The 11,739-nt window shown below is 51.1% G+C and overlaps 2 protein-coding genes across 2 annotated transcripts; both read right to left on the reverse strand.

Annotated features, from left to right (window-relative positions):
* Positions 1-1,054: 1,054 nt before the first annotated feature.
* LOC137476497 (inositol 1,4,5-trisphosphate receptor-interacting protein-like 1) lies at positions 1,055-3,484 on the reverse strand. Its single transcript, XM_068194856.1, has 2 exons — positions 3,359-3,484; positions 1,055-2,602 (listed from the first exon to the last, which is right to left on the reverse strand). The coding sequence occupies exons 1-2, from the start codon at positions 3,482-3,484 to the stop codon at positions 1,055-1,057; spliced, it is 1,674 nt and encodes a 557-aa protein (XP_068050957.1).
* Positions 3,485-9,722: 6,238 nt separating this feature from the next.
* Positions 9,723-11,267, reverse strand: LOC137476498 (inositol 1,4,5-trisphosphate receptor-interacting protein-like 1). The gene has a single exon (XM_068194857.1). It carries the CDS (start codon positions 11,265-11,267, stop codon positions 9,723-9,725), a length of 1,545 nt encoding a protein of 514 aa, XP_068050958.1.
* Between the last annotated feature and the right edge of the window lie 472 nt (positions 11,268-11,739).

An 11,739-nucleotide genomic window follows, 5' to 3' on the forward strand; every position in this document is an offset into this window, starting at 1 on the left:
CATGAATATGGGCCGCAACAGATAGCGACCCTAGACACAGCTTTCTGTGTATATAAAAATTATATATGTAATATATTATATGGTATGTAACATATATGATACAGTCATATTAATATATAAAGTATATAGTATGTATATATGATATGCATGTTATATATGTAATAAATACATCTGTTTTATGAAAAACCTTCCAGACATAAATGCATTAAGATCAATAATATGTGTGATAATGGGTAGTGACACTAAATATGTGCTCTACTGTTACTATTTAAATGTAATTACATATTCAACTCTTTAAAATTACTTTTTATCATGACATAATAATTACATCTTTTCTATCTTTGATATTATTAATATGAATAGATTGCTTTGTTTTATTGTATTTTATTAGTATATATGATAATTTATAAACTTTATAGAAGGTATACACATCATAAACTTTATAGTGGCTGTATAGTACATCTGTATAAGAAACAAAAATCTAGATTCTTTACTAAACAAAATTTCAGGTCAGCTCCAACACAGGTGGTCCAATGCTGAGGTGAAGGTGTCCTTTCCGGGGACAAGGAGAGACTCCATCCATTGACTCATCCCGGGCCAGCAGTGCTGATTTTTCCTCTCGCTCTTTTTTGCCCGGTTTGTTGTTTTTCTTTTTCTGTCCCAAACTCCCACTTCTTGCACGCTCTAACTTTTGGTCCTTCTCAAAGGCCAGGAAGAACTGCATGTTGCAGGTGGGATTTGGTGACTTTGGCCCTGCATGTACAGCACGTGTTCTCTCACGTGCTTCACAGGAGTGGGAGATTCACAGGAAAGCAGGGCTCAATGCCATTTGGGTGCCTTTTTCGGAAAGTGAAATGATACAAGGAAGTAGAGTAAACGTTCCTGTGGCTGTCCACCTGCTGAGGCAGCAGGAGAAGCTGTGGGACCTTCGCCAGAGCCGTTGCACGAATCTTCTTCTCCTTAAAGCGCCAAATTTGTGCTAGGAGGTGGTTCTCTGCTGCCGGCTGCGAGCAGCAGAAGCACAGCTCTGTGCTCATAGCCATGGCTCCTCACCTTAATTCGGTTGATGTTCACCGAGAACGATTCTCTTGAACCACTTCTGCAGCACCTGGCACTCATGGATCGCTTGGGTGTAGGCGGTCGGCTGCTGCACCAGGTGATGGAAGAGATTGTATGCGTTACATGCTTGAACGTCTGGAGGTAAACGGATGTCCTGAGGAAACCTCTGGTTACCCACAATGAAGTGGTTGAGGCGTTTTCCTTGCACACATAAGTACAGGCAGTCGCTGATATCCATCAGTCGCTGCAGGAGATGTCTCCTGCGCCACAATGACACAGGTGTGACATTGAGCCGGTGCATGACAAGGGTTTTCATGGTGTAGGTGGAAAAGCTGAAGCCCAGCAGAAGACGGGTGAAGAACTGCAGGCATTTGAGGTGCAAGCTGTCAGGAGGGGCCCGCCTGGCAATGTGCTTGAAGAACTCAACCTCTGCCACAGCGTAAGACTCAGGCCAGGTTGTGCTTGGTGTGTAGGCCTCTCTAGGCTGGCTGCTCACAAAGACGGCTGAGTCACCTCTCCGCACCCCGAACAGCATCTCAATCCTGAGGCTTTCTCTGCCATTTGTCACCTTGAATTGGCAGGAGCGTGTGGAGGGCAGCAGTATTAAATGCCAGTCGTGTGACTGGGGCAAAGCTGGCCAGATTGCTTTCACCAGTTGCCGGAACCAGCAGGCAGTTTTCTGCACGTCCAGGTAGGAGCCGGTGCACAGGGTGTCTAGGAGGCTGGGATCCTGGTTCCTCCTCAGCTCCTCCTCGGGGTGGTGCAGGAAGCACAGCATGTTCTTGCCCTGCTGCTGCCCCGTACAGGTGCACTCCAGCTGCACGCGGACACGGAAGTTCCTCTCGTGCCTCTGCCCTGCACTGTCCAGCTCCAGGTGGAAGCTGTGGCCTCGGGGAGGAGTCATGGGGATGAGCACGCAGTACACGACATCCTGCTCACGGGGACTCCAACCTTCAAAGGCACTGCCCACCCCGATGGCTCGTTGCAGGACTGGGTAGAAACTGTTGGACAAGACATGCCCGAAGAAAACTGTATAATTGTCCATGAGGTCTATTGTCCACTCGCAGCCTATCTGCAGGTCCTCTTCAGGCCACCGTATGCGCTCCATTATAACTTGTCCAACATGATCATCCAAATCGTTGTCTACTTGGACAAAAGGCCTGTGGCCTGCCCAAGCCTCATGGACAACTTCATTTCCAACATTGTCTTCTTCATTTGCTGCAACATTGCCAACTTCCTCTTCATTTGCACCATGGTTTTCTTCTTCATTCTCCTCTCTCCTCCAGCAGATTTTCCACACAATCAACCACAGGAACAAGACATGCAGCAGGAGCACAGCAACAGCTAAGAGCTGCAAGAGCTGCACCTTCTTCTGGGAGAGCTGCTCCACCTCCTGCTCCAGCCGAAGCCTCTCCCATTCCAGGTGCTTTGCACGCATTTCCATGCGCAGATGTGTTTCCTCATCCAAGCCATCACCCACGGGCTGTGGGTACTGGATGAGACTTTTCAAGAGCACAAACAGGAATACTACTGGATCCATGATCTGCAGGAGGAGGGAGAGAAAGCCTTGAGTGGGGCAGGGAGGGAGGGAACTACTGGTTGCTGGAGGGAGGACAGGATCCTCAGGGTTCTGGGCGCAGGAAAGACAGGGCCCCCGACAGCTGGCAGGCAGCAAGCGCTATCCCAATGCCCCTGGAGCTACAGAAGCAGCAGCAGCCCTGTGGCCTGCCCAAGGCTCCCCCATGAGGGGCTGTCCCTGCATGCAGGGGGAGAACCCAGCCCCGAGTGCAGCGTTTCTGCCCCAGCCCTTGTGCCCAGCCCAGCCTCCCCGCCACGTGTGCACTCACCGCTTGCCCAAGCAATGCAGGGCCAGCGTTACCTGCTGGGGCCTTTTATTGCTGCCCCCTCTGTGACATGTCATCTGTGATGTCACAGGTGTCAGAGTGCATCACAGCCCAGCCAACCCCACCCTTGGTCCCCTGAGCCAACTCCTGGCTCAGGCGCTCAGAGTGTCCCTGGTGTACTGCTTAAGGCTGCCCTTGGACGAAGCTTCTCCAAAGAACTCCCATTATTCTTTCATTTGGGTTTATTTTCATCTGTCCTTCATTGACAGTCTCAAAGATATCCCTGTTGGAAGGCACCCTTGAGGATCACTGAGTCTAAGCTTTGACTCCTCACTGGTTGAGCTACACTTAAACCTCGGAGTCGTCGAGATTGGAAAAGTCCCCGAAGATCACACAGTGCGACTGCAAACTTAACACTGACAACGGCACCAATCAGCCAGTTCTCCAAATGCTACATCCACCTGACTTTGAAACCTTTCTGAGGGTGGTGACTCGGCCATTTTCAAAGGCAGCCTGTTCCCAAGCTTGACGTCCTTTTTGTTGCAGGAATTTTTCCTAGAGAGCCAATCTAAACCTCCCATGGCGCAATTTGAGGTAATTTTCCTCTGGTCATATTGTTTGTTCCCTGGGCTAATATAATGACCCCCACCTAGCTGCAACCTCCCTTCTGGGACCATTTGCATCGTGTCTGGCGGTTGGCCTGCGAGACCAGCTCCAGGCAGAGGAGGGAAAGGTGCTGCAAAAGCACTGTACTGCCCATGATCCAGTGGGACAAAATGGGTTCTCGATGGACAGAAGAGTTTCAGGTCACCTGGAACGGTTTCCATGTGAGGACAACCTCTGTGCCAAATACATCGGCCAAGGAAATCCATCCCCTTCCAAACAGAAGGAAAAATCAGAATTTTCCTTGTAGAATATTGAAAAGCTTGAGTCAAAGTCAGTGCTGGAAGGTCCGTGTAGGTTTTGCTAACCAGCAAGGCCAGACTGTGAAAAGGGGATCTCAGCAGCCAAGGAATGCTCTCTTGCTCTGGGGCCCTCCATGGCGCAGGCAGCACAAGTGAGAGCCCTTGCGTGGCCTTTGCCTTCAGCAAGGCCCTAGTTTGGGCAAACCCTGAATTCCCTGGGAAAGCAGCTCATATTTACACTGCCCAGCCTGAAGGGTGCCAGAAGACAGACAAGCCCCACAAGGTGCTATTGCAATCCAGCTTAGGCTACAGCTTTCTGCCCTTGTACCTCTGGAGCCTTGGAGGGGAAGGCTGCGTGCCTTGCAGTGAATTTCACCAGCTCTCCTGCTAACAGCCCTGGGCACCCCAAGGCTCTTTGCTCGGAGCACAGGCAACAGCAGGAAGAAATCCTCACCTGGCTTTTGAGACCCCTGAGACAAGCAAGGACGAGCAAGGACTTCTTCTTTTGCAGAGAAGCCACAATCAGCGCTGCACAGATGCTTCTCTCAACCACCAGTCACTGAAAATTCAAACGTTACTCTTTGGGTTTGGGGTTTGTGTTCTGTTTTGTTTGGAGCTTTTTCCCCCACAGGAAAACCTGTGGCATTTGCCATATTGCACACCCAGATTTGAGTGGTCCACTCTCGGTGCTGCCTACGTGGAACTCAAAATTGTGCCTTTGCCCCTCTCTTTCCCCTGTTTGGATGTGTCAGTTCCCGGGATTGATGGGTAACAGCATTTCTCTTCTCTCACCTTGTGCTCAGGAGCTGGGAGAGCTGATCCCTTCCCTCTCCATCACCAGCTTGACCCCAGGAGGGTTCTGCAGTAGGGTAAAGTGGCATGTTGCCAGTGGCTCAGCTGCCAGCACTGGTGCTAGCCAAGGTGGAAGGCTCATCTGTATGGCTTGAGTCAGCTCACAGCCGCCAGCATCTGGGCTGTGTCCTGCCCCACATTCTTCCTGCCATCAAGTTGCAGGGGCTGCAGCAGGATGGCAGGAGGGGAAGCCAAAGGGACTTCAGCAAATCAGGTCTCTTTAATGTGTGGGCTCTTTCTGTCGTTGTCTGCTCCCATAGGCAGTTGGGCAAAGCCTTGCCCGAATGCAATGAAGGACTGAAAAATACTGCAGTAGTTTTAAATAGATATAAATCATACTATAATAATACTGTAATAACTCTGTTGTATGATAAATTTCATTGAAACAGCACTGGGTCAATAACAGCGGCACATCAGCTTCTTCCATTCATATTTACATGAAACATGCCTTATTCTAGAAGCATTCCATTTGGAAATTAGTGACTTTCCCACCATTTCCATTGTGTTTTATGTTGACATCATTTTCATCTTCTTGGCAAACACAGCCTGGGATTGATGTGGCTAAGAGACTTTATCTATTGCTTGGTTCAGCCGGGTTTCAGATCAGTGCTTCCCGTGATCTGCCTTCAGCTTGGCCAACATCTCTTGCAGCCTGCAACTCGCCTCAGAGCGGTCAAAGACTGTCAATAGGGACTGGAGGGATCACAGCCTTTTGTGGAGGCAGCTCCAACCTTGGCAGAAATAAACCAACCTACGACGCCCTGGCATGAGGCTTTCCCACTACCACTGATCCCACCAAAGCCAATTTTCCTGACCCAAGGCTGAAGGTAGAAGTGAAGATGAGGAGGGCACAGAGAAAAGCAGCTGCATAAGTTTGAGCATGAGAGTGAAGTTGCTATTAATGACCTTATGAAATGACATTACAAAACACTCTTTGGGTTAAAACTGGCTCCCCATCACAGTAGTATGGACTTGTTTAGGTTTTAAAAGATCTCTAAGATTGTAGAGAGTCCACCCACAAACCTGACATTGACAAGTCGACCTTGAAACCATGTCCCCAGGTGCCACATCCACACATTCCTTAAGAGCCTCCAGACATGACAATATCATTCATTCCATGGGCAGCTATGACAACCCTTAACAACCCTTTCAGAGGAAAAATTTTTCCCAAATACCCAATCTAAGCCTCCCCTGGCAGAAGTTGAGACCATTTCCCTTGTTTCCTGGGAGCAGAGCCTGACCCCCACCTGGGGCGTGGCTCCACGCTTCTGTCAGGGAGTTGTAGAGAACAAGGAAGTCCCTCCTGAGCCTCCTCTTCTCCAATCTCAGCTCCCCCAGCTCCCTCAGCTGCTGCTCATCAGACTTGATCTCCAGACCCTTTCCTAGCTTCCTTCCCTTTCCTGTGCTCAGGCCTCTGCCTCCACTGCTGTGGAACCTGTTGCGGCATTCCACACTCCACACAAGCATGTTTTTTATCTAACCCTTTCTTGCTCTGAGTGAGAGATTAACCCCTTTTCCTTGCAGTGACCTAACTTGCAGTCTGATTGCTGGCTCTGCTTGTTTTCTTGCATTTGGCATCACCCCCACAAAAGAAAACATCCCCATACAAAAGCAACCGCTGCTAGAGGGGAGTAGAGAAAGTCCGCAAGTGCTTTGTGGGCAATTCCCATCCTTTATTCATCAGTGGGTGTGATTTGGGCTTTGCAAACAATTGGAAAATTTTGTTTCCCTCTTCCCCTGCTCAGGGTGCTTTAACAAGACTAGGAACCAACTAGAAGCAAGGGAAGATTGATGTTCTGGAGAGGGCAAGCACGTCTGCAGCCATTCACTTGTTATGCTTCGCCAGGACCAGAGTGGAATACAGAAACCTCTGGCTCCAGCTAGAGGCCACTCACGGCTGGGTTTCTAAGCCGAACAGAGCTCTCCTTAGGAAGTATCGCTCTGCCTCTGTTAAGGGGTGTGGTACAATAGGCCCAATATCTCAGAGGGAACGAGAAGACAAGAGAATAGAGAAATTGCTTGCTTCCCAGGAAGTGGCTGAACATTGCTCGTCTATGAGAAGTAGAGAATAAATGTTTTTTTCTCCTTCACTTTTGCATGCACAAACTCTCAATTTTTTCACTATAATCAACAGCTTTATCTCATCTGACTAGTTGTTTTCCATTTTATGTTCTCTCCCCTGTCACACTAGGAAGGGGGGTGATGGAGTGGCATAGTGACCACCTGGCATTCAGCCAAGGTGAACCCACTACACCCATTTTTAGAAAGGGTAGGAAGGAACACTCTGGAAATGACCAACACAGCAGCCCCACATCAGCGCCTCAGAAGATCACGGAGCACATCCTCCTTGAAGCTATGCTAAGGCACATGGTGGACCGGCAGGTGATTCGGGACAGCCGAGGGCGAGTCCTGCCTGACCTACCCAGTGGCCTTCAATGATGGAGCGAGTACATGAAGGGACAAGGGAAGGGCTACAGGTGTCATTTATCTGGACTACTGGAACGCCTTTGACATGATCCCCACAACATCCTCTCTAAATTCGGGAGAGATGGGTTTGGTGCCTGGACTGTTGGATGGATAAGAAATTGCATGCACGGTGCTTCCAGAGGTCAACAGCTCAGAGTCAGGATGGATGTGGGTCACCTGTGGTGCCCCTCAAGGTTCTGTTCTGGGAGCAATGTTCCTTAATATCTTCATTGATGCTGTAGATAAAGGGATCGAGGGTATCCTCAGCAGATTTGCTGAAGTCACCAAGCAGAGTGGGGCAGTTGCCACACCTGAAGGATGGAATGCCAACCAGAGAGACGTGGACGTGCTTGAGGAGTGGAACCATGGCAATCCCATGTGGTTTAAAAAGACCAAGTACGAGGTGCTGCAACTGAGTCAGGGTAGGCCTCAGGATACATCCAGGTGCAGTCTGGCCCCGGGACGCAAAGAGGAAGGGAGCTCCTGCCTGTCTGTGTCCTGTCAGCCTGTAGGGTATGCCCCAGGGCAGCCAGGCTGTGACCGCAGCCATGTGTCCCTCGATCTCTGTGCCCGGCACTGCCGGCCCCGCTGCCCTGCTCCCGGAGCCCTGTCCCCGGGCAGAGCCGTTCCCTGCCCGGGCACAGCCCCATGGGGTGCTCCCTGCCGCGGCCTGGGCTGGCCCCAGAGCAGGGTCCCCCTGCGGGTGGCCCCAGGCTGGCCGCGTGTCCCCGGCCGGCTGTGCCCGGGCAGCTGCCTCAGCCGTGAGGGCTGCAGAGCTGCGGGAGCCCACGGCTCTCTGCCGGCCGCGCTCCAGAGCTCCCAGCTCCAGCTGGCAGGGCCTCAGTGCCTGCCCTGTGCCCTCCCGCACGGATGGACAGGCCAGGCCCTGCTTGCTGCCCTCCTGGTGGCATTCCTGGCCCCTGCGCTCTGCAAGGGCTTCTCCAGGGGCACCTTCCTGCGGCCTTTGAGTCCCTGCACGGGAGCCAGCAGAGACCGGCACAGGGGCTGCTGGCAAGGGCCTGGAGGGACAGCGCCAGGGCCAGCGGCTTCCCACTGATGGAGGGCGGCCTTAGGCTGGAGATGTGCAAGGATTTCTGGCCTCTGAGGCTGCTGAGGCCCTGGCCCACGCTGCCCACAGACGCTGTGGCTGCCCCATCCCTGGCACTGCTCCAGGCCAGCTTGGATGGGCCTTGGAGCAACCTGGCCTCGTGGAAGGTGTCCGTGCCCTTGGCAGCAGGGCTGGAACAAGACAATTTCTAAGGACCCTTCCAAGCCAAGGCATTCTGGAATTCTGTGATCAGAGGGGCTGGGGGCAGCCGGGCTTCATTTCTGTTTAGACCCATTCCAGCACTCTAAGTGTGCTGGAGTTCAAAGAGTCTGTTCACAAGCCCAGATTCACAGCCTGTGACATTTACCACTGCTATAGGTCTGGCTGAGATCAAGAAAGTCTGCCACGCTCCAGATTCTGCAAAACTGTGTTTTATTGAAACAAAAGGAAAGCAGTTTCCAGCTTGCCACTTGTAAATGCTCTGACTCTAGAGCATGAATATGGGCCGCAACAGATAGCGACTCTAGACACAGCTTTCTGTGTATATAAAAATTATATATGTAATATATTATATGGTATGTAACATATATGATACAGTCATATTAATATATAAAGTATATAGTATGTATATATGATATGCATGTTATATATGTAATAAAAACATCTGTTTTATGAAAAACCTTCCAGACATAAATGCATTAAGATCAATAATATGTGTGATAACGGGTAGTGACACTAAATATGTGCTCTACTGTTACTATTTAAATGTAATTACATATTCAACTCTTTAAAATTACTTTTTATCATGACATAATAATTACATATTTTCTATCTTTGATATTATTAATATGAATAGATTGCTTTGTTTTATTTTATTTTATTAGTATATATGATAATTTATAAACTTTATAGAAGGTATACACTTCATAAACTTTATAGTGGCTGTATAGTACATCTGTATAAGAAACAAAAATCTAGATTCTTCTCTAAACAAAATTTCAGGTCAGCTCCAACACAGGTGGTCCAATGCTGAGGTGAAGGTGTCCTTTCCGGGGACAAGGAGAGACTCCATCCATTGACTCATCCCGGGCCAGCAGTGCTGATTTTTCCTCTCGCTCTTTTTTGCCCGGTTTGTTGTTTTTCTTTTTCTGTCCCAAACTCCCACTTCTTTCACGCTCTAACTTTTGGTCCTTCTCAAAGGCCAGGAAGAACTGCATGTTGCAGGTGGGATTTGGTGACTTTGGCCCTGCATGTACAGCACGTGTTCTCTCACGTGCTTCACAGGAGTGGGAGAGTTCATAGGAAAGCAGGGCTCAATGCCATTTGGGTGCCTTTTTCAGAAAGTGAAATGATACAAGGAAGTAGAGTAAACGCTCCTGTGGCTGTCCACCTGCTGAGGCTGCAGGAGAAGCTGTGGGACCTTCGCCAGAGCCGTTGCACGAATCCTCTTCTCCTTAAAGCGCCAAATTTGTGCTAGGAGGTGGTTCTCTGCTGCTGGCTGCGAGCAGCAGAAGCACAGCTCTGTGCTCATAGCCATGGCTCCTCACCTTAATTCGGTTGATGTTCACCGAGAACGATTCTCTTGAACCACTTCTGCAGCACCTGGCACTCATGGATCGCCTGGGTGTAGGCAGCCGGCTGCTGCACCAGGTGATGGAAGAGATTGTATGCGTTACATGCTTGAACGTCTGGAGGTAAACGGATGTCCTGAGGAAACCTCTGGTTACCCACAATGAAGTGGTTGAGGCGTTTTCCTCGCACACATAAGTACAGGCAGTCGCTGATATCCATCAGTCGCTGCAGGAAATGTCTCCTGCACCACAATGACACAGGTGTGACATTGAGCCGGTGCATGACAAGGGTTTTCATGGTGTAGGTGGAAAAGCTGAAGCCCAGCAGAAGACGGGTGAAGAACTGCAGGCATTTGAGGTGCAAGCTGTCAGGAGGGGCCTGCCTGGCAATGTGCTTGAAGAACTCAACCTCTGCCACAGCGTAAGACTCAGGCCAGGTTGTGCTTGGTGTGTAGGCCTCTCTAGGCTGGCTGCTCACAAAGACGGCTGAGTCACCTCTCCGCACCCCGAACAGCATCTCAATCCTGAGGCTTTCTCTGCCATTTGTCACCTTGAATTGGCAGGAGCGTGTGGAGGGCAGCAGTATTAAATGCCAGTTGTGTGACTGGGGCAAAGCTGGCCAGATTGCTTTCACCAGTTGCCGGAACCAGCAGGCAGTTTTCTGCACGTCCAGGTAGGAGCCGGTGCACAGGGTGTCTAGGAGGCTGGGATCCTGGTTCCTCCTCAGCTCCTCCTCGGGGTGGTGCAGGAAGCACAGCATGTTCTTGCCCTGCTGCTGCCCCGTACAGGTGCACTCCAGCTGCACGCGGACACGGAAGTTCCTCTCGTGCCTCTGCCCTGCACTGTCCAGCTCCAGGTGGAAGCTGTGGCCTCGGGGAGGAGTCATGGGGATGAGCACGCGGTACACGACATCCTGCTCACGGGGACTCCAACCTTCAAAGGCACTGCCCACCCCGATGGCTCGTTGCAGGACTGGGTAGAAACTGTTGGACAAGACATGCCCGAAGAAAACTGTATAATTGTCCATGAGGTCTATTGTCCTCTCGCAGCCTATCTGCAGGTCCTCTTCAGGCCACCGTATGCGCTCCATTATAACTTGTCCAACATGATCATCCAAATCGTGGTCTACTTGGACAAAAGGCCTGTGGCCTGCCCAAGCCTCATGGACAACTTCATTTCCAACATTGTCTTCTTCATTTGCTGCAACATTGCCAACTTCCTCTTCATTTGCACCATGGTTTTCTTCTTCATTCTCCTCTCTCCTCCAGCAGCTTTTCCACACAATCAACCACAGGAACAAGACATGCAGCAGGAGCACAGCAACAGCTAAGAGCTGCAAGAGCTGCACCTTCTTCTGGGAGAGCTGCTCCACCTCCTGCTCCAGCCGAAGCCTCTCCCATTCCAGGTGCTTTGCACGCATTTCCATGCGCAGATGTGTTTCCTCATCCAAGCCATCACCCACAGGCTGTGGGTACTGGATGAGACTTTTCAAGAGCACAAACAGGAATACTACTGGATCCATGATCTGCAGGAGGAGGGAGAGAAAGCCTTGAGTGGGGCAGGGAGGGAGGGAACTACTGGTTGCTGGAGGGAGGACAGGATCCTCAGGGTTCTGGGCGCAGGAAAGACAGGGCCCCCGACAGCTGGCAGGCAGCAAGCGCTATCCCAATGCCCCTGGAGCAACAGAAGCAGCAGCAGCCCTGTGGCCTGCCCAAGGCTCCCCCATGAGGGGCTGTCCCTGCATGCAGGGGGAGAACCCAGCCCCGGGTGCAGCATTTCTACCCCGGCCCTTGTGCCCAGCCCAGCCTCCCCGCCACGTGTGCACTCACCGCTTGCCCAAGCAATGCAGGGCCAGCGTTACCTGCTGGGGCCTTTTATTGCTGCCCCCTCTGTGACATGTCCTCTGTGATGTCACAGGTGTCAGAGTGCATCACAGCCCAGCCAACCCCACCCTTGGTCCCCTGAGCCAACTCCTGGCTCAGGCGCTGTCATGG

The sequence above is a fragment of the Anomalospiza imberbis genome, chromosome 6 (assembly GCF_031753505.1).
Source record: "Anomalospiza imberbis isolate Cuckoo-Finch-1a 21T00152 chromosome 6, ASM3175350v1, whole genome shotgun sequence".
Classification (NCBI taxonomy): domain Eukaryota; kingdom Metazoa; phylum Chordata; class Aves; order Passeriformes; family Viduidae; genus Anomalospiza; species Anomalospiza imberbis.

Coding starts and splice junctions, on each gene's coding strand:
- LOC137476497 (XM_068194856.1), bottom strand. CDS start 3,484: ATGGGAGGTTTAGATTGGCTCTCTAGGAAAAATTCCTGCAACAAAAAG. Junction 2,603..3,358: donor GGTTTCAAAGTCAGGTGGAT/GTAGCATTTGGA, acceptor CTCCTCCTGCAG/ATCATGGATCCAGTAGTATT.
- LOC137476498 (XM_068194857.1), bottom strand. CDS start 11,267: ATGGATCCAGTAGTATTCCTGTTTGTGCTCTTGAAAAGTCTCATCCAG.